The sequence below is a fragment of the Geotrypetes seraphini genome, chromosome 3 (assembly GCF_902459505.1).
Source record: "Geotrypetes seraphini chromosome 3, aGeoSer1.1, whole genome shotgun sequence".
In the NCBI taxonomy this organism is placed as follows: domain Eukaryota; kingdom Metazoa; phylum Chordata; class Amphibia; order Gymnophiona; family Dermophiidae; genus Geotrypetes; species Geotrypetes seraphini.
The window spans coordinates 321,130,629-321,151,830 of record NC_047086.1 but is presented as its reverse complement, the minus strand read 5'-3'; the positions used below and the strand labels follow the sequence as shown (position 1 = coordinate 321,151,830).

At 41.4% G+C, this 21,202-nt stretch overlaps 1 protein-coding gene across 1 annotated transcript in view; it reads left to right on the top strand.

Annotated features, from left to right (window-relative positions):
* The first annotated feature begins 340 nt into the window (after window positions 1–340).
* The window catches only part of PYGB (glycogen phosphorylase B), a 152,311-nt gene continuing 131,449 nt past the window's right edge, over window positions 341–21,202 (top strand). Inside the window, exon 1 of the mRNA XM_033938126.1 lies at window positions 341–734. Coding sequence (XP_033794017.1) covers window positions 492–734 — 243 coding nt within the window. The 5' untranslated portion in view covers window positions 341–491. The remainder of the gene's footprint in view (window positions 735–21,202) is intronic.

Below are 21,202 nucleotides of genomic sequence, written 5' to 3'. Positions count from 1 at the left end.
TAGTCCTCTTACAACAGCATCTTGACCTTAACACTGTTACACACAGAAAATTATTTTATTTTTTTAAAGGGCTAACAGCACGGCATCTCTACATTTTAACCAAAAGAAAATAATTATTCCTCAAACCGGCAACTTCAGCAGCGCAGAAATCATGCGCGAATTGCTCGCAGTCGCTGCGTGTCATAGCTGTTGTCGTCCAGAATATCTCAGCTCGCACGCAGCCTTTGCTGACTTCAGTCCTTCGCCGCTGCGGTGCCCCGGTGCCGAGAGCGCAGGCGCCTCTTTGCCAGCTTCTGTCGGCTCTGCAACTTTAAGGGAGGCAGGACCTCGTAGAGCCGCAGAAAAGAAGAAGGGGGGGGGGCCGCGAGGGGGAGCGGGAGACCTCGCGAAAAGCTGCCCTCGCGCAAACAGCGGCGCTCGTATAGGCGGCGCAAAGAAACGCCTGCAGCAGAGCCGAAGGTGCACGGCGCATCGCGTCCGCACTTGCCGCCATGGCCACCCCTCTGACAGACAGCGAGAAGAGGAAGCAGATCAGCGTGAGGGGGATCGCGGGGCTCGGGGATGTGGCCGAGATCAGGAAGAACTTTAACAGGCACCTCCACTTCACCCTGGTCAAGGACAGAAACGTGTCGACGCCCCGCGACTACTATTTCGCGTTGGCTCACACCGTCAGGGACCACCTGGTAGGAAGATGGATCAGGACGCAGCAATATTACTATGAAAAAGATCCAAAGGTAAACGCGGAAAATCCGCCTTTAGGTGTTTTTTTTTTTTCTTTCCCGGGGGGGAGGAGGAACCCTTAGAAATAAGATGACACTCTCAGCTATAAATGTTGACTTAATCCAATAATTCGTTTCCTTACTGTATCTGATGCGCACGCGCTTTTTCCATTTTTTTTTTCTTTTTGCAAATATATCTTGCTGCTTAGTTGCTTGATTTCAGAAGGGCCACGAACACATTTACGGGAAGGGGGTAAAACGCGGACCTCGCGGATCTAAACCCGCACTTCCTTAAAAATCTGAGGTCCGCGTTGACATTTTAGCGCTGATGGATCCTAATACTTTTCCTTCCCTATGCTGAGACGGATCCGTCAGCACTAAATTGTCACCGAGGTCTGTCAGTGCCAGAAACTACCTACAAGCTGCTTACTATTTACAAGGGTTATTATTTGTAGCCTATTTTCTGAGAGTTCCAAAAAAAAAAAAAAAAAAATTATCTTCCTTTTCGGGGCTGAAATCACCATCTGAAATCTATTATCATAGGCAGTGTTTTGTTGAGTTTGAACCACAAGGATGAGTTCGGAAACTTCTGTTTTGCGTCTCGTTAAAAAAGAAATGAGTTGGGACTCCGACGACAAAAAACAACCGCATATCTGCCAAACCGGTTGCTCAGCGGGGCGGCAAAATTATGCTGCGCAAAAATAATTCTCTGAGCGTTTACTGTGTGTGTTGGAAATTTGCAGAGTTTATAGCCATAATTGCTAAGGGATGGGAGGAGGGTGGTCCTTATCTTGCCCTGGGCTTCTGCGAACCGTGACACCATATTAGGCTTGTTTCCTTTGCAGTAAGGCTAGTGCCGTTGGCAAGCATTACCATAGCTAGGCGCGCTGAACAATAAGGAGACGTATTTGAAATGATATCCATGGCGATGGCCCTGGAGAACCTTAACTCTTGCTATAGTTATGTAACACTAGCCTGTATTACAGGAAGGTGGCTTACAGGTGAAATGGTAAACAGCTGGACCATGACGTCATCATGCAAGTTCAATCTCTCCTCTGCGGTCACGGCTCTAGAGCCTGCTAGCCAAATACGGCTTGCAAAAAAGGGGCGCTGCGATAAATTCTGCTGCTGAATTGCGCGGTTTGTTTTCATGGGACTGTTTAATACATTGATGGGACTGCATAGGATGTTGGGAAATGGATTTTATCCCTATATGCAGTGCATTAAGTCATTTGTTGACATTTAGGGGAAAATAGCCTTGAAGAAATTTGAAATCACAGAAAATGAACAGCTAGTTGCTATGAATATTTTCTACTTCCACACGGCAGTGACACTGTGCAAGATAAACATGAGGGTTATGGTAATGCTAGAACGTTATCAACAAGCAATGCTGGTACAGCCTCCAAGGGAATTCTTTGCTTCATGCAAGAAATGGCAGTTCAAACAAGACCGCTGTATGTAAAGTTGATTCATTTAGCATACACTGATTTAATAGCATGTGCACAATATACCGTGATAAAACGAGAATGGTATGGCCCTCTGAGTTGTGACTGGTTCCAGCAGAAGATAAAATAATGGAGAGCTAGCACTTATGGGACTGGTTTGAAAAGAAATTCAATGAGGTAAACAAAACGTTTGTGAGAGTAGGATAGAAAATTTTTAAATAAATAGAACCATCCTGCCAGAGATCCAGTTCAAAACAGATTCAGTACTGTGCATTTTGTTGCCATTTTTTTTTTTTAAATTATTTCACACTGAACAACAGAATTGCATTAATTTGAAATTTGGCCCTAGGTGAGTGCCATCTCTTCTCAGCAGCTTTTGGAATATTATCCCTTGTTCCATTAAACTGAAACAGTTAAGCCAACACTATCTACACAGGCGTAATCCCGGAGGATTGGAAGATAGCCAATGTTACGCCCATCTTTAAAAAGGTGACCCGGGGAACTACAGACCGGTATGTATGACCTCAGTTCTGGGGAAAATGGCAGAAGCGCTGATAAAAGAAAGCATCGAGGAGCATCTAGAAAGGAATAAACTTATGGTAACAAGCCAACATGGTTTCTGCAAGGGAAGATCGTGCCTGATGAACTTATTGCACTTCAAAGAAATTAACAAAGGGATGGACAAAGGGGACCCCAAAAGCATCGTTTATTTAGACTTCCAAAAAACCTTTGACAAAGTACCCCATGAATGCCTACTTCGGAAATTGATGTACCATGGGGTGGAAGAAGACGTACACAGATGGATCAGAAATTGGTTGGCGGGTAGGAAGCAGAGGGTAGGAGTGAAGGGCCACTACTCAGACTAGAGGAGGGTTACGAGTGGTGTTCCGCAGGGGTCGGTGCTTGGACCGCTGCTGTTCAATGTATTTATAAATGATCTAGAAACAGGGATGAAGTGCGAAGTAATAAAATTCACAGATGACACCAAACTATTTAATGGGGCTAGGACTAAAGAGGACTGCGAAGATTTACAAAGGGACCTGAACAAGCTAGGGGAGTGGGCGATGAGATGGCAGATGAAGTTTAATGTAGAGAAATGTAAAGTCTTGCACGTAGGAAACAGAAACCCGAGGGGAGGGCTGTTACTGAGTGAGAGTATCCAAGAAAGGGACTTGGGGGTAATAGTGGACAAGACAATGAAGCCGTCGGCACAGTGCTCAGTGGCTGCTAAGAAAGCGAATAGAATGCTAGGTATAATCAAGAAAGGTATTACAACAAGAACGAAAGAAGTTATCTTGCTGCTGTATTGGGCGATGGTGCGCCCACATCTGGAGTATTGCGTCCAATATTGGTTGCCATACCCAAAGAAGAATATGGCGATACTCGAGAGGGTTCAGAAGAGAGCAACACATTTGATAAAAGGTATGGAAAACCTTTCATACGCTGGAAGATTGGAGAAACTGGGGCTCTTTTCCCTGGAGAAGCGGAGACTTAGAGGGGATATGATAGAGACTTACAAAATCATGAAGGGCATAGGGACAGATTCTTCAAGCTTTCGAAAACTACAAGAACGAGAGGGCATTCGGAAAAATTTAAAGGGGACAGATTCAGAACCAATGCTAGGAAGTTCTTCTTCACCCAACGTGTGGTGGACACCTGGAATGTGCTTCCAGATAGTGTGATAGGACAAGGTACGGTATTGGAGTTCAAGAAGGGATTGGACAATTTCCTGAAGGAAAAGGGGATAGAAGGGTATAGATAGAGGGTTACTAACAGGTCCTGGACCTGATGGGCCACTGAATGAGCGGACTGCTGTGCACGTTGGACCCCTGGTCTGACCCAGCAGAGGCAGTGCTTATGTTCTTATGTATGTATCTCTAGAATTTACCAAGTTATGTGAGTCTCTTGAACATAGGCTGCAGGTTTTCTGGAGGGTTTCTGACTTTTTGATGCTACCCAGGGATACATTTGATATTTATAGTGCAGTTTTCAAGTGGATGAAACAAGGTCATAGATATCACAGTGCAGTGGAAGGCAGGTTTGGAATTCTAGGAGTGTACAATGCCCCCCTTGTTAAAACTTCCAGCTCTGAATGCTTAACAAGACTGGTGTGGTGGTGTGCTCCATTTGGGGTGCATGTAGAGGACCAAATGCATTCTTTATGGAATTTAGAGTTGCAATCTGGGCTGTTGATCATGACGTGCCTCATACAGTGGGGCACAGGTAAGTCAGCCTTTTGATTGGTTGGTGAGATGGCGGTCACAGATTAAGGATTTGAGCTACAAGTATAAGTTCCTCATCCACATACTGACTTGTGTGAAGTCCTTATGTCCATGGATTTATGCGTTATTTAGAAACATAGAAGCCAAGAACTTTACAGCTGAAAAAAAGGCCACATAGTTTATCCAGTCTATTTATCCACATCAACTACTCAACTACCTCAATCCCTATCACTCAAAATACCTCTGGGCTGGTCCCATGCTTTCTTAAATTCTTATTTATACAAATTAACTCAGATATTGATCATGTGTATAGCCCTTGATGGAGACTGCCCCAACTTTGTTGGTTGGGATGAGAACTTTTCAGTGGCCCCTTGTAAGTAGGAGGCCGTAAGTGCTTGCATGTTAAATTTTTGCAAAGCCCACACACTCCTGGAAAAATTAGTGGAGGTCCTGCAAAAAATTAAAATCCCTAAATACAACTGCTGTCATAATTTGGAGTATTGTCTTCTTTTTTATCTTGTGAGTACTTGTATGTATGATCTTTTAGTGCACATGATGTTAGGTCTTTCCTATTAACATTGGAGTTCCTTTTTGTTTTATGTGTTTCATCTATTGTAAACGCTTGGGTCTGTCTTCAGTTGAAGCGGTACATTAAGTTTTAATAAACATAAACATTAAATCTGGGCTTAGCACACAGGAAACGCCCAGATTAAAACACATTAAGCTCCGATTTTAATGCATTTCAATAAAAGGTCCTCTAATTTTGTCCCCATATTCCTTATGATAAAGATCATTAACTTATTTTCATTTTATGTCATTTCATTTACTGAAATCTGTAGACCACCAATATGGTTTAAAAAGTCAATTAAAGCAGTTTACAGTAATATTTAAAAAGAAATCTATCTACTGACAACAAATTCTTAGCATATACAAAAACTTAGAAATATTTATTTATTGGGATTTATTAACTGTCTTTATGAAGAGATTCACCCAATTACACCCTACAAGACTGCAACAGACTCGGGCAACAAATTAAGGCCCCCTTTTATAAAGCAGCGTTAGGCTTTTTTATCGCCGGCCGCAGCGGTATTAGCTCCAACACTCATAGGAATTCTATGAGCGTTGGAGCTCTTACCGGCACTGCGGGCAATAAAAAAGCCTAACTCAATTTCATAAAAGGGGCTTAAAGTCTCTAATATTAAAATATGGGCATTGTCCATACAACTTACTTGAGAAAAATAAATTTGAAGTCACTTTCAAAATACCTAGTGCAATACATCTGGCAGTTGGTTCCAAACTTTAACAGCTGACATGAGAAAGCCCTAGCTGTCCATTTCACCTGGTAAATAAACCAGAGGGGACAGACCAGTTAGTACCACTGAAAACATCAGTTACTGCTGACCTAAAAAAACAGCTATTGGGGGAATTCCAGGGATGGAGTTGGCACTTGTACAGCAAAGTTAACTGTTTAAATGGGACCACCTAAAAGTCAGTCTTATGTTTATGTGGTAAACCATAGCTGAATATTGCACTTACCCCTCCCCCTTTTACAAAACTATGGAAGTGGCTTTTAGCGCAGGCCGGTGCACTGAATGTTCTGCTCCCAACGCTCATAGGCCTGCGCTAAAAACCACTTTTGTGATTTTGTAAAAGGGGGCGTTAACCGGCTATGCATTTGCTGGCTCTCAAAACCTGGAAATTCAGTGCCAGTGCCTGAACATGGCCCTGTATGAATTTCTGATTACCACCAGATGAATAGCAGGTCCTTAGCTACTACAGGTCTCCCTCCATATTTGAGGGTTCATCACTCACAACTTTGATGATTTGTGGTTTTCATCTTGCTGACTTTGCCCCCGAATGACATCATGCTGGGGTGCCGGGAGAAAAGTTCAGCGCTTTTTTTCAGCCTTGTTGGATGTACACCAGCATCAGAGAAGTGTGTGAATGTTTTGCTGGGGTGCAGAGAGAAAAGTTCAGTGCCTTGCTTCAGTGTGGTCGGGCAAAAAGCTATTTGCGATTTTTTTTTTTTTTTTGCATTTGTGGGCTGGCTCTGCCCCTAACCCCTGTGAATATGGAGGGAGAACTGTATTTTGAGAACCAAAAAGGCCTTCCTTTTCTTTTATTTACTTTCCTTATGAAAAGGTATGTATGTTGCCCTTAAAATACCTCCTTTCAGTTTTGCACACTGTTTTGTTTTTTGTTTCTCCCAAATGTTCCCATCCAGCTATCAATTCCTTAAGGCAGGGGTCTCAAAGTCCCTCCTTGAGGGCCGCAATCCAGTCGGGTTTTCAGGATTTCCCCAATGAAGAGATCTATGCGCACGCACTGCTTTCAATGCATATTCATTGGGGAAATCCTGAAAACCCGACTGGATTGCGGCCCTCAAGGAGGGACTTTGAGATCCCTGCCTTAAGGTATTTTGCCATTTCACCAATTTTTTTTTAAGTCCACAACCTTCACTTTTGATTGAGCTCTCTCCACACTTTTCTTAATACAGTACTGAACAAATGGATGCCAGATTATCATCCTCTATAACACCAGAAACACCTTCCCCATTTGGAAGTGTGTGTACGCCTTTGAATTAACCACTGACCCAAGGCTGCATGCACAGTGAGGAATCCACCCTGTGATGTTTCATGGCAGGTTACAGGAGTGGTTTGCCGTTGCCTTCTGTGCAGTGGCTCTACTATGTTGCTGCTGCCCAGCGTGGGGCCCTGCCACCTACAGTGCCAGGTATTACTCAGTGGTCCCCCAAAGGGTTACCATATAGTTCCAGGAAAAGAAGGAAGGATTGAGACATCCGGGTTTTACTTCTACTGAAAGCAATGGAAGTAAGGAGGACAGATAGAGACATCTAGGCTTTATTTCCATTGAAATCAATGGAAGTAAAACCCAGATGTCTCAATCAGTCCTCCTTTTTCTGGACCCCATCCAGGTACTAGCCAGGCCTGACCTACTACTACTACTATTAATTATTTCTATAGTGCTACCAGACGCACGCAGTGCTGCACAGAGTTACAAAGAATAAGAAATCAGTCCCTGCTCGAAAGAGCTTACAATCTAAACAGGCAAGACAGACAAACAGGATGTCCTGGATACAGTTAACCCTGCTTCTAATAGCAAGAGTGGGCCTACTCAGGGCATCCAGACTGTAGGCCCATTTATAAGTACTAAGTCTAATATGGCCTCATCTCCTGTAGGTTTCATTACTAACTGCTGAAACAGTTCTCCCTGTAGAGAATCCAGGATCTCCCCACTTCTGAATGACCCCACAAAAAGGATGCCTCAGTCAACATCTTGCATATTAAAATCACCTGTTGTCTGTTTTGCTTCCTCAGTTCTTGAGTGGCCCAGAGAATTAATAGGCTAGCTTCCAATTACTGATCAAGTCTGCCTGTTCAATAAGATAATGGACTAGCTATAAGCCATTAGACTGAGCCCTCAGCCTGAGGGTCAGTTTGAAAACACCATTAATTGCAGGTCTTATATTGATGGAGAGATAATATGGCTGCTACTCAAAACATAATGCCAGCTCTTTTTGCCATGAGCGCAGAAAGTCTATGCAATAATATTTGTGCCTTTGTGATTTACAAAGAGCTTTTGTTAGATGTGATATCATGTAATCTATTAACAACACTAGTTGCAAATTTATTTATTTAGTCAATTTCCTATACTATTCTCCCAAGGGAGTTCAGAACGGTTTACATGAATTTATTCATGTATTCAATCAATTTTCCCTCTCTGATGCAGTGGTCTCACAATCTATGTAATGTACCTGTGGCAATGGGGGAGGGGGTGGTGGGATTAAGTGACTTGCCCAGGGTCACAAGGAGCAACATGGGTTTGAACCCACAACCTCAGGGTGCTGAGGCTATAGCTTTAACCTCTGCGCCATACTATACAATATGAAAAAGTTAAGGTGGCAACGAAAGCACACACTGAACAGGTTACAGGTACATGTGGTCTGTCCTATTCTGCTGGAATCTGGGGCCCTGGTAGACTTTATTTACTGTCTAGTGGTGTGAACCTAATTTATTAAACATTTATCCCCAAATTCTGTAAATGGCGCCTTAAGTTGTGTGCGCAAATTGTGCAACGTGACTTGATTAATTGGCCTAATTGGTATCAATAATTGTCAATTAACACTTCATAATTGAAGCTAATTGGTACTAATTTTGCACACAGCTTAGAATGCATGATTCTATAAAAAGTATGCGCCATTTCTAGTGTGTGAATTTGAAAAGGGAGCATGGTCTGGAGAGGGGCAGATCGTGGGCATTCTTAAAAGTTGTGTGCTGATGATCTGCGATGATTCAGACCAAACGAGTATATGGAGCAAAAAGAAATTTAGGGCTCCTTTTACAAAGGTGCATTAGGGCCTTAACGCGCGGAATAGTGCACGCTAAAATGCCGCATGCGCTAGCCGCTACCGCCTTCTCTTGAGCACTAAAGCTAGTGTGTGTGCTAAAAATGCTAGCATATCTTTGTAAAAGGAGCCCTTAATGTCACATGTGCCTGACATGGCCACGTTTCGCCCGAGGGCTGCGTCAGAGGCAAAACTAGAGAGGAAAACCAGCTTCTCTCTTGTATAACAGCTTACCAAACAATCCAGAATATTCAAATATAACAAAAAATACACTTCACACTGGTACAGAAATTCAGCAGCAGTAGTCTTGCTACAATACTTCTTCAACTACTTCCCTCAGGACTACTCTTGCTGAATTTCTGTATCAGTATGAAGTGTATTTTTTATGTTTGAATATTCTGGATTGTTTGGTAAGCTGTTATACTAGAGAGAAGCTTCCTGTCTGGATTTCCTCTCTAGTTTTGCCTCCGACGCAGCCCTCGGGTGAAACGTGCCCACATCAAGCATATGTGACATTAAACATCTTTTTGCTCCATATATTTATCTGGTCTGCTCTTTGTTCTACACTTGTTATAGAATATGCCTGATCCAGGCACAACTTACATAGGTGGCGGCATTTAGGCCTGATTTCAGCTAGCCTAAAAGGGTCCACTTAAAAGTTATGTGATGTACAGGTGCTTAGTGTAATTCTATAAAAGGTACATGCACTTTGTAGAATTGTGTTAAGCACTGTTCTAGTTGGCACAGATTTTTTTGGGCGCTTCGTATAGAATCAAGCCTTTAGGGGGAAGCTCTATAACTGGCCTCTTCTATTTAGGTATGCCAAAGCTGTGAGGTAGAAGCCTGGGTTCTGTTGTGTAACCTGGTATCAGTTCACTAGCACTTAGGTGCCTGCAGTTATACTAGCCCTAACATAAGAACATAAGCAATGCCTCCACTGGATCAGACCCGAGGTCCATTGTGCCCAGCAGTCCGCTCACGCGGCAGCCCAACAGGTCCAGGACCTGTGCAGTAGCCCTCTATCTATACCCTTCTATCCCTTTTTCCAGCAATTGATATACATGATGGCACCTAAATACAGCAGGGATGTAGCATAATTTACAACATTCTGTAAGTTACAGATGTACGAGAGGCAGCTTAAAAGTCTCAGCAAAACCAACAAAGTTGGGGCAGTCTCCATCAAAGGCTATAACACTTTGCCCAGTGATTTTTCCACTTTTTCATTGTGTTGGAAAAATACAGAATGAAAAAAGTGGAAAATTGCTGGACTAAGTGTATAGGCCTCAAGGGAGACTGCTTCAACGTTGTTGGTTGGGCTGAGAACATTTTCGCAGCCCCTTATTCTGCCTGTACTCATTCATTCAATTTCCGACCTATACCATTCTCCCAGGGGAGCTCAGAATGGTCCACATTAATTTATTCAGGTACTCGAGCATTTCCCTGTCTTTCCCAGGATCTCAAGGAGCAGTGTAGATTTGATCCCACAATATCAGAGTGCTGAGGCTGTGGCTATAACCACTGCACCACATTCTCCACACCCATGTGTCCTCTCTCACAAGTATGTGCTATGGATATTTACAAAAGAGGGATTAGGCACCCTGCTATCACTTATCGGGTTGATATTCAAACGATTCAGAGCAGATAAGTTGCTTGTTCAGGGCTATCTGCTAAGTTTCAGTGGCACATAATTGGTTGTCACCACTGAAAATTAAAAGTTCAATATGTAACTGGCCAAGTTAACTGTATAAATAGGACCACATAAAAGTCAGTCCTATCTTTATGCTGTCACCCATAGCTACTTAAATGCTGAATATTGACTTAACTGGTTATGCATTAGCCAGCTCTGCAGAATCCAGAAGCTCCAGATGCCTGGACATGGCCAGCATTGAATATCAAGGAACAATGCCAGTGGTGGTCAGCAAAATGCTCTCCACCACTGGGACATATAAATGTTAGCAGCCAGTTTATAGATTTGCCGTTTTAACCCAGAAGCAGAATCAGTGCCAGTCCTACAGTCAAGCTATGGTTCAGAGAGTAGCATATAGCAGATGAGGTCTAATTCCACATAATTCTTTTTCCTGCATCTTTTTTTTTTTTTCTGGGACATTTTCAGTGTGTGAATTATGTACAGAGTTGAGTTTAAAGATGGTGCTATGCCAATATTTCATATACTTTTCACCTGATTGATCTTTAGGGTTCCCTTCTTCAGTTTTGTCATTCTAGATTAGATGCCGGGGTACTTCAACACCTGAGGCTAAAAATTGGTGTCAAAATAAGTCAGGGTTATGTTGACATCTTCTTGACTTTGAACAAAACCTGTAGCCTCATCTAGCAGAAATTGGTCAGATTTTAAGATTTTTTTTTTTTTTAAATGCTGTCCAATTCAAATAATCAGAAGGGACATAATCGAAACATTCAAGATACTGAAGGGAATAGACTTAGTAGATAAAGACAGATTGTTCACCATCTCCAAGGTAGTGAGAACGAGAGGGCACTCCCTAAAGCTGAAAGGGGATAGATTCCGTACAAACGTAAGGAAGTTTTTCTTCACCCAGAGAGTGGTAGAAAGCTGGAACGCTCTTCCAGAGGCTGTTATAGGGGAAAATACCCTCCAGGGATTCAAGACAAAGTTAGACAAGTTCCTGCTAAACTGGAACATACGCAGGTGAGGCTGGACTCATTTAGAGCACTGGTCTTTGACCTAAGGGCCGCCGTGTGAGCGGACTGCTGGGCAAGATGAACCACTGGTCTGACCCAGCAGCGGCAATTCTTATGTTCTTATTTGTATATTATTTTGCTGTAGTTTATTTTGTAAGAAATGTACAGGGCTGGGCAGAGAAGCAATTCCTCTGCTTTACTGCTGGAGTCATTAAGATGTTTAACTGCATTAACTCCTAACTAATAACCAGATCCCATTGCATAAACTGGAACCTTCAGTAAAATAATGCACATTATTAACTGTGTTCACTTATAGCTATGGCTGTAAATTAGGGAACTTATTCTGGGCTTTGTTTTGTCCTGTTACCCTGGAAAATGTTCCCAGGTAACAGCTGACAGTGTTACCAATGGACTGCTCTTAAAGTGTGCTTTGTATAGGAGAATATGATCTGTTAAACCAGTGCCTCTCAAGCAGTGCAAGGATAGTGGGCACCCTAGTGAAACTTCAGCCTCAACTTCCCTCCCCTAATTAACTTTCAGACCTTTTCATGACACCCCCCCACCCCAACATTTTGATAATTAAACTCAACAATCATGATCCTCATACAAATTTCCCATAAAAAATGCAAGTTAAGTATGACCTGATGGTTCTTTTAGTTTTGTTTGGTTGTCAGGACCTGTTGTTTTGCCTTGACTGCCTCAGCTATTTGTCACCTCCAAAAATTGCTACCTTAGGTGACCACCTAGCCTTGCCTAATGGAGAGAGTGGCATAGTGGTTAGAGCTATAGCCTCAGCTCCCTGAGGTGGTGGGTTTAAACCCCACACTGCTTCTTGTGACCCTGGGCAAGTCACTTAATCCTCTACTGCCTCAGGTATATTAGATAGACTATGAGCCTAGGATAGATAGGGAACATTCTTGAATACCTGATTTGTAACCTGTTCTGAACTCCTTTGGGAGGAGGGGCTAATAAATAATAATGATTGGGTCTTAGATGAGCCTTTGCTTTCCCCTGTAGCATAAAAGGGTTAGTGAAGCTAAGCTTCCTCATCCCCAACTACATACTGTTCTCTAAGTTAAGTGGGAGTCCTCTATTTACAGTGCAGTTTCACTATTGCATTTTCAGGGACAGGCAAGCTCTGCAGGACTCCAGGGAAGTTGCCTATCTCTAGCCATTGAAAACACAATATTGAAATACCAGTTCCCACTGGCAACAATGCAGTTGGAGAACTCCCACTCAACTTAGAGGGAACAGTGGCCTCACCTCACTCCTACTGCCACTTTTGCCACAAATTCTTCTGCTTCTCAGGACCAGCAGTAGCAGCTATGACACACACACAAAAAAGAGGCATGGTGACACTTTCTTTGTACACACCAATTCTGACTCTGCTCCCTCCAATGTAGACTATCTATTTCAGTGGGACAGGCCGGCAGATCCAGAAGCAGCACATCTAGATAGGAGACTTGGATCTCTTTTTTTTTTTTTGTCTTGCTGGTGCCGGAGCAGGAGTGGTGGTGGTGTGCAGAGTGCTGGGAGGGTGGGGGGATAAACAGGATGCAGGATTGGGGTAAAGGATTGAGAAAATAAAGATGCTGGGTTGAGGGGAAGAACAGAAGACAGGAAAAACAGAAGATGCTTGATGGAGGAGGTCAGATGTTGCACTGGGGAAAAGAAAAAGGGTATGGTGGCTCAGAGTGGGAATGTACAGGTGGCAGAGTAGTTTTACAGAGAGGGGATGCTGGTTGTGGTGGGGCTTTGAATAAGGTGATGAAAGATGCTGGACAAGGGGTGTGACTAAAGTGGTAGGAAAAATGCTTGATACAGAGAATGTTAGGGAGATAGAGAGGTGACGCTGAACATGGGGAAGGAGAAAATACATTGGATGAAAGGGGAGTTAAAGATGAGATTTTGCATGGAAGGGGGGGAGAGAGATTTGTGATGCAGGATGAAAAGTTTAGAGAGAAAGCAAGTACCGGTAGATGCTGAATGGAAGTGGGGGAGAGAGAGAGGGTAGATGCTGTGTGGAAAGGTACAGAGAAAGGCGGGATTAAGCAGAGAGGGAATGAGAGGACCAAGATAGGAGAAAGAGATGGAAAGCTATATGTAGATGCAGTAAAGAGAGGAAAATTTAAGATTATAGTAAGAATGAATGGAATCTGAGTGGACAGCATTACATGTGTTTTCCCTAACAGTAAGAATATATTTTTAGAAAATGAATTGGGTGTAGTTAAAGATCAGATGAACAGTATGGAAGCGTGGTAGAACTGGACCTAAAATTAAAGAAAACTGTTGTTCAGAACAGTCTACAAGGACAAAGTTTTAAATTTAAATGAGTCCAAGGGATTTCTCTGTTGGAAATCTATAAGGGATATGCTGTTGACATTGTTAAGGTTCCTGCTGGCTCTGTCTGCCACCATTTAAAAAGAAAGAAACAGCATGAGTTTGGCTGGTTGAAGAGTGGCCTAGTGGTACAGCTGCTGCCTCTGCCTCCTGAGGTTGTAGGTTCAAATCCCAAGACTGCTCCTTGTGACTTTAGGCAAGTAACTTAATCCTCCATTGTCCCAGGTACAAAATAAATACCTTTGAGTTGTGCTTTAAATCCCAATTGGGATCAATTAGTGAAATTATTATTTTTGTTTAGGAATTGTGAAGTTTTATTTCTTGTAATGAAAATTTGTGTTGTTCCTGATGCGGTCAAAGCCACATAGGAAAAACATAAGTAGTTTCTGCTAGTGAGGTCAAGGGTTTTACAGTTGAGGGCCTTGTTCTTTTTGACATTTCATTGTAAATGTATGGTGCGATATCAGGAAACTTTCGGTGTGTTTTTTTGGACTATCTCAATTATTTATATTTCTGAGTGATAAAATTTCGTGATTTAATAGGTTACAGTCCAGGCGTATGTTCCAATATGTACTGATACAGCCAACCTAGTGGTATATTCTGCAGTCTCCTTTTGAGTTTTTCTTCTTTGATAATTGTTTTCCTTTTCTTTTCACCTCCTCATATTGTAAATTTATGCCTCCTATCTGTGAAATGTTGGTTTATATTTTTTAATTTTTAAGAACATAAGAATTGCTGCTGCTGGCCAGACCAGTGGTCCATCGTGTCCAGCAGTCCGCTCCCGTGGCGGCCCTTAGGTCAAAGACCAGTTCCCTAACTGAGTCTAGCCTTAACAGCGTACGTTCTGGTTCAGCAGGAACTTGTCTAACTTTGCCTTGAATCCCTGGAGGGTGTTTTCCCCTATAACAGCCTCCAGAAGAGCGTTTCAGTTTTCTACCACTCTCTGGGTGAAGAAGAACTTCCTTACGTTTATATGGAATCTATCCCCTTTTAACTTTAGAGAGTGCCCTTTCATTCTCCCTACCTTGGAGAGGGTGAACAACCTGTCTTTATCTACTAAGTCTATTCCCTTCATTATCTTGAACATTTCGCTCATGTTCCCACTCAGTCTCCTCTTTTCAAGGGAGAAGAGACCCAGTTTCTGTAATCTCTCACTCTCACTCCTCCAGCCCCTTAACCATTTTAGTCGCTCTTCTCTGAACCCTTTTGAATAGTACTGTGTTCTTTTTCAAGTACGGCAACCAGTGCTGGCCGCAGTATTCCAGAGGGGGCGTACCATGGCCCGGTACAGCGGCATGATAACCTTCTCTGATCTGTTCGTGATCCCCTTCTTAATCATTCCTAGCATTCTGTTTGCCCTTTTCTACACCGCCGTGCTTTGCAAGGACTGCTTCATCGACTTGTTGACCAGTACTCCCAAGTCTCTTTCCTGGGGGGTCTCTCTGAGTACTATACCGGACATCCTGTATTCATGTATAAGATTTTTGTTATCAACATCTTATACATGAATACAGGTTGTCCGGTGCAGTACTCGGAGAAACTCCCCAGGTTTTCATGAAGTCATTGTGTTGAAATTGATATAAAAGTAAAGTTATAACCACAATCCAGTCATTTTTAACCACTATTACCAGCATTTATTATCTTTTTTTTTTTCTGGTAGAATCACTGAGTAAGGGAAGATGTGGTTGTTTGGACCTTGGATAATAATATATTCTGTTGCTAATTGCCTTGCTAATCCTTTTATTGCTAAATCTAGACATAGCCGGTTGTCCCTTGACTTGGTTGTTCTAGTGACTTGATCTGTAAGTTTCAGCAGCCTGTTCGGGTTCTTAGTTATGCAGTTGTGTGCTCTACAGTGAATCATTTTGGAGGCAGACAGAATAATAAGTGACATTATACTGTTTACCTGGGCAGAATTATACTTGAGTAGTGCAGTTCCTCCCTAAAAGATATTAGTAAATAGGAAAGTGAATTTATTAGTTCATGCTTGGTTCATTAGGAGTCCTTAAAAAAGTTTAATCGGGAGGAGGGGGGGAAGTCTATAATGGTAGCGAAATTTAGGTGCAAATAAAAAAATCAGTGCTCAATGCTATTCTATAAAGGGTGCTCTTTATAGTACAGTGTTGAGTGCTAAATTCTGCACCCAAGTTTATGGTATAAATCCTGGAGCTCAAGTTAGGTATTCTGTAACACTACACACATCTTTTGTGAACGCCCTTGATCTGCCTGTACCCCCTTTTGAGTTGTATGAAGTCCAATTTAGGCACTCATTGTTACTGAATAGTGTGTAGGCTGATCTGCATCCGAACTTAATAAGTGCCATTTAAGTGCTTGTAACTCTATTAAGTAAATCGTTGGAGCCCATCAACTGATTATTTTGCATGTAGATCTGGGATCAGTGCTCAATTTGTAGTGCTCAAATTTGAATGTCAAATGTGGGCAACCTTTATAAAATCTGGGGGTAAGTGAATTTAACACATAGTAACCTACAAATGAATGCATGTTAAGTAAATTAAGGTATAACAAATTAAGTTGTGATCAAAACTTACGTGAAATAAACTGAAAAAGAAAAAGACATAAAACTTGGGAGAAAAGCTGAGACCAACACGTTTCCCTGTGTACATCCCAACAGGTTAAGAATAATTTAAAAATAAATTAGTTTTGAATTGTGTCTATTTCATTTTACAGTTTTATTATTCTGATTTGCATAGTACATACTCAGGCCCTGATTCTATAAAGGGTACCTAAGTCCTGTCTAACGCTGAGTGGTACCTAGGTGTCCAAACTAAGGGGTTAATGAGCCATTTAAGGGTCTTAACAAGCGATAGTTGGCACATGGATGTCCAAAGGATGTGGACATCACTTTGTAGACACCTCCACAATTTCATGGACGCCCATTGGGAAAACTCATGTCTAACAGAATAGGTGTGGGCGGGGAATGGGTGTGGTTTGGGTGAGGCTTCAATATGGGCATCCTTTAATTCTTTTGCATAACCCTGAGCAACTTAGGGCATCCATCTCATGCCTACATTGTAGGTGAATGAAAACCCGGTCTACTTTTGAGCTTAGTTTGGGTTTCAAATAGATCTGAGTTCTATGGACGGAACATAGGCACAGTTTGGACGTCCTTAATGCGATCTGCTAAATAGCAGTCTGGGTTTTTATTTATGCTTTATTATGCTCAAAATACATTTAATAAGGCACCACATAAACAGGGCACATCAAAATAGATATATTGCATGCAAAAACTTCGATTTTTGTGGACAAACAGTAATGCTATTTGCAAATTAGAGGAAAAGATCCATTAACTGAAGCACAGCACATTAAAAACATAGCTTTAGGTTTCTTACTAAAAAACTACTCTTTTTTCTAACTAAACAGTGGTCCAATCAGCTCATTCTTGAATGCAAAGAAAGCACATGAAAATATATATAGGTTGCATACATATTTTCATTTGCAAAAGCTTAAAAACAGAAAAACCAGATACAGACCTTAGCACGGCTTCGACTTCGTTGCAAATGGAGGTGTGCAGCTGCACAATGCTAACCTCATTGTGAGATCATCAAGGTGCACCTGCAAGGTAGAATGCCACAATTAAAATATGTGCTGGTATTTGAACCTAATACCTCTGGAAGATGGGAACAGGGTTTTGCATGCAATATATCTGTTTTGATGTGCCCTGTTTATGTGGTGCCTTATTAAATGTATTTTGAGTTTAATAAAGCAAAAATAAAAATCCAGAGAACTGTTTAGCAGATCGCGTTAAGGACGTCCAAACTGTGCCTAAGTTCCGTCCATAAACTCAGGCCTATCTGAAGCCCAAACTATGCTCAAAAGTAGACCTATACAATGCCTATAGTACCTAGTTTTACAATTGCTATGCAACTTGCTACCTCACTTTGTAGCACACTGGTTAAACCTACAGCCTTCTACCCTAATGTTGCTGGTTTGAATCCCAGTCTCTTCTCTGATGGAAGAGAAATAAATAAAAGCATTAAACAGATCCAACTCCCAGTATCACAATTATAATGAAAAACACCATAAAATCGGCATTCTAATAACGTCATAATAATAAAATATTATAACATTAAGGACATTGTTTGGACGTCTAACTCTCACCTAAAACCTGTTTCTCTAAAGGACACCTAAAAAGATAGACGTCTAAACAGTGCTGAGCACGATTCTATAAAAGACGCTTATCTTGGGTGTCCAAACTGCGCCTAACTTTAGATGCGCTTTGCAGAATCAGGGCCTCAATGTACACAGCACTATACAAAGACACATAACACTGTTCCTACTTTTTTTAATGCTACAGGCTAGTTAATACAGATATACAAGACAAAACCAGATATAACTATGGTACACGCCTGTCTGTTTCCTCCTACTTCATGCTCATGATGTAACTCAGCTGTATTCATGCACTCTCTCTTGTTGTAAACTGTCTTGAACTGAAAGGTATGATGGGATATAAATAAAGCTATTATTATTATTATAAAGCTAAGTGTCTTTGAGCTAAAGCAGTGACCATAATTTTGACAGTAGCACAACAGGCCACGTAAATGATGGCAGATATAATCCTGTATGGTTCATCTAGTCTGCCCAAGAAGGTATTCAGAGTTGTACCTGCCACTCCATGCAAGTTGCACCCCTCTAAGCATTAGTTTAGGGTTATAGCTATCACTTCTTATACCCCTCTATGCCTTGTTCAAACCATAAAAGTCATTTGAGTTATGCTTTTGATTTCCTCCTTTTCCTGTGTAGGGATTCTCAGTGTTTATCCTACAAGTTTTTTAAGTCCATCACAATTTCAATACTTTTTACCCCACTTCCTCCAAAGGGAGGGTATTCCAGGCATCTGTTTCTGTCACTGTAGAAAAGTATTTCCTGATGTTTCTCCTAAGTCTACCTACCTGTAAACTAAATTCATGACTTCTACTAGGGTTATTTCATAAATAATGCACACAATTTTTTTTTTTTTATTTGCATGTTTAATTTTTTTTTTTCAAGTATTTTTTTGCAGTCCTTCAATATAGTCTCCCTGCTTTGCAATGACTGAGTCCCAACGTCCGGGAAGCTTCTTTATTCCATCCAAGACACCATTTTAGTTCAGTTGCTGAATGGCTCTTCCAGAGATGCAAAACGATATCCACGCATAGGTTATTTCAACTTTGGAAAAAGGTTGAAGTCTGGTGGACTCATGTCTGGACTGTAGGGAGCATGAGGTAATGCCTCCCAGCCGTATTTGTGTAGTTTTTCAATGACGAGTGGAGAGCTCCATCTTCCCCACAGCCAAAAAAATTTCAACGAGCTCAATCAAAAGTCAAACAAATGATGATTTTTGCTTATGATCATGAAGGCCTCATCATCGCAGACAAAGTTCCATGTGGAAGAAGTGTCACAACAGTATATTATCATGATTTTTTGCAAAAAATGCACAAAACCCGACCTCAGTTGCTCTTGGCTGAGCCAGTCATTCTTCATGACAATGCTCGCCCGTGATACCGTTTATAGAATCCGGGCCTAAGAGTGCACAAGTGAGGCACAGGTATTTGGGACTGGTTTTCCTTGGCCTAAATGCATGCGCCTAAAAGTTATGATGTGCATTGATACTCAGTGCGATTTTAAAAAAGGTACATGCACCTTGTAGAATTGTGCTAAACGCCGTTCTAGTTGGCGCCAATTTTTTGGGCACTATCTGTAGAATCAGGACCTCAATGTATAATTAAACTCTGGAATTCATTGCCAGAGAATGGTAAAAGCAGTTAGCAGTGTTTAAAAAAGGATTGGATATTTTCCTAAAACCATTATTAAGATAGACTAGGGAAAATCCACTGCTTATTTCTATGATGAGCAGTATAAAATTTGTTTTATCTTTTGGGATCTTGCCAGGTACTTGTAACCTGGGTTGGTCACTGTTGGAAACAGGATACTGGGCTACATGGACCATTGGTCTGACCCCGTATGACAACACTTATATTCTTATTTTCTTTCTGTATTTTCAATTTTGAGAGAGACAAAATAATAAACTCTAGTCATGGTACGTGGGCTTGTCATGCCACTGGGGCTTGCATGCATCTATGAAGCTGAAAGCTATGCTGTCTGTTGTTCCATGACCAGCAGGGCCTCCAAAGGTGGCCAGGTTTCACTGGAGATGTCAGACTAATGATGTACCACCCATCTGGGCAGCAGATGGGCAGTGTTGGAGGGGGAGGATCACATTTGATGTGACATCGGCGACAACATCGAATTTATACTGTGCAGAAGAAAGGCCCGTCAATTTACTTCTGTATTCTGCCACGAAAACTTGATATTATCAAATCACTAGGACTCGAGCACGAGTTGATGGCACCTAACCTAAAATAATGAAAGGGTCAATATTTAGCCTACAGTGGTACAGCCACTTCCAGCCATAGGCTGGACTAACTCCAGATATTCAAAGCCTGGTTAAACACTTTTGAAGATCAAACCTGTGAGCATTTTTAGAAAATCTACAGTATACAAGGGTTGTTTGAAAAGTTTGGTAAAAAAGCAAGCTAAACACATTTTTTGAAAAAAAAAAAAATCTGTTTTATTTCTCAATGTAGTCTCCATCGAGGGCTACACATTAAGTCCCAGCGAGTTTCTAAATTTTTCATCCCTTCAAAAAATAGATTTTGTCAAACTCTGCAAAATATTCGTTGATGGTAATCCTCATTTGACAAAAATTTCTTTCCATTGAGCCAAATTTTTAAGTTTGGGAACAGGAAAAAGTCGGACTGGGCCACGTCTGGGGAATAGGGATGATAAGGAATCAATTTGAAGCCCAATTTGTGCAGTTTTGTCATTTCAATGGTTGATGTGTATGATGGTGCATTGTCCTGGTGAAAGAATACTTTTTTGTGCACCAACCTTAGATGTTTTTCATAAATTAATCAAAATGTTCCTAAAATTGGCTAAATCCCCCCTGTGCCTGAGCCAGAAGTCTGCAGCATTGCTGAGTATAAGAGCAATAATGAAGTTAAGGTCAAAGATATCAGTATGAGCCCACCCTAAATCGTGGAAACTTTTTGGCTCAGGCTAAATCTCATAGGTGACAAGCACCAGACATGCGTCTAAATGAGAATAGCCTCATACATCATCAAATCTAAGACCATTTTTTCTGTAAACAAAATTATTGGTGACAATTTAAAAAGATGCAGGCTTATGGTTCAGGAACACGGGGAATATAAGGACATAACAAACAAATACCCCATCACAGACTAAACCAACATCATAAATATAAACAATTCTAAAAACTAGAGGAAAATGTGTGAATAGTGATTGATATATTGCACAAGCTGAATTTTAATCCTGAAATTTAATAAATACTAAAACTTTTAGTTCATGAGATAATATATCACACCTAAAAATTAATCTCAAAGGTTAATCCATTGGAAGGATTGTAATGTGCAAAATTATGCTAAATGTGCAAAA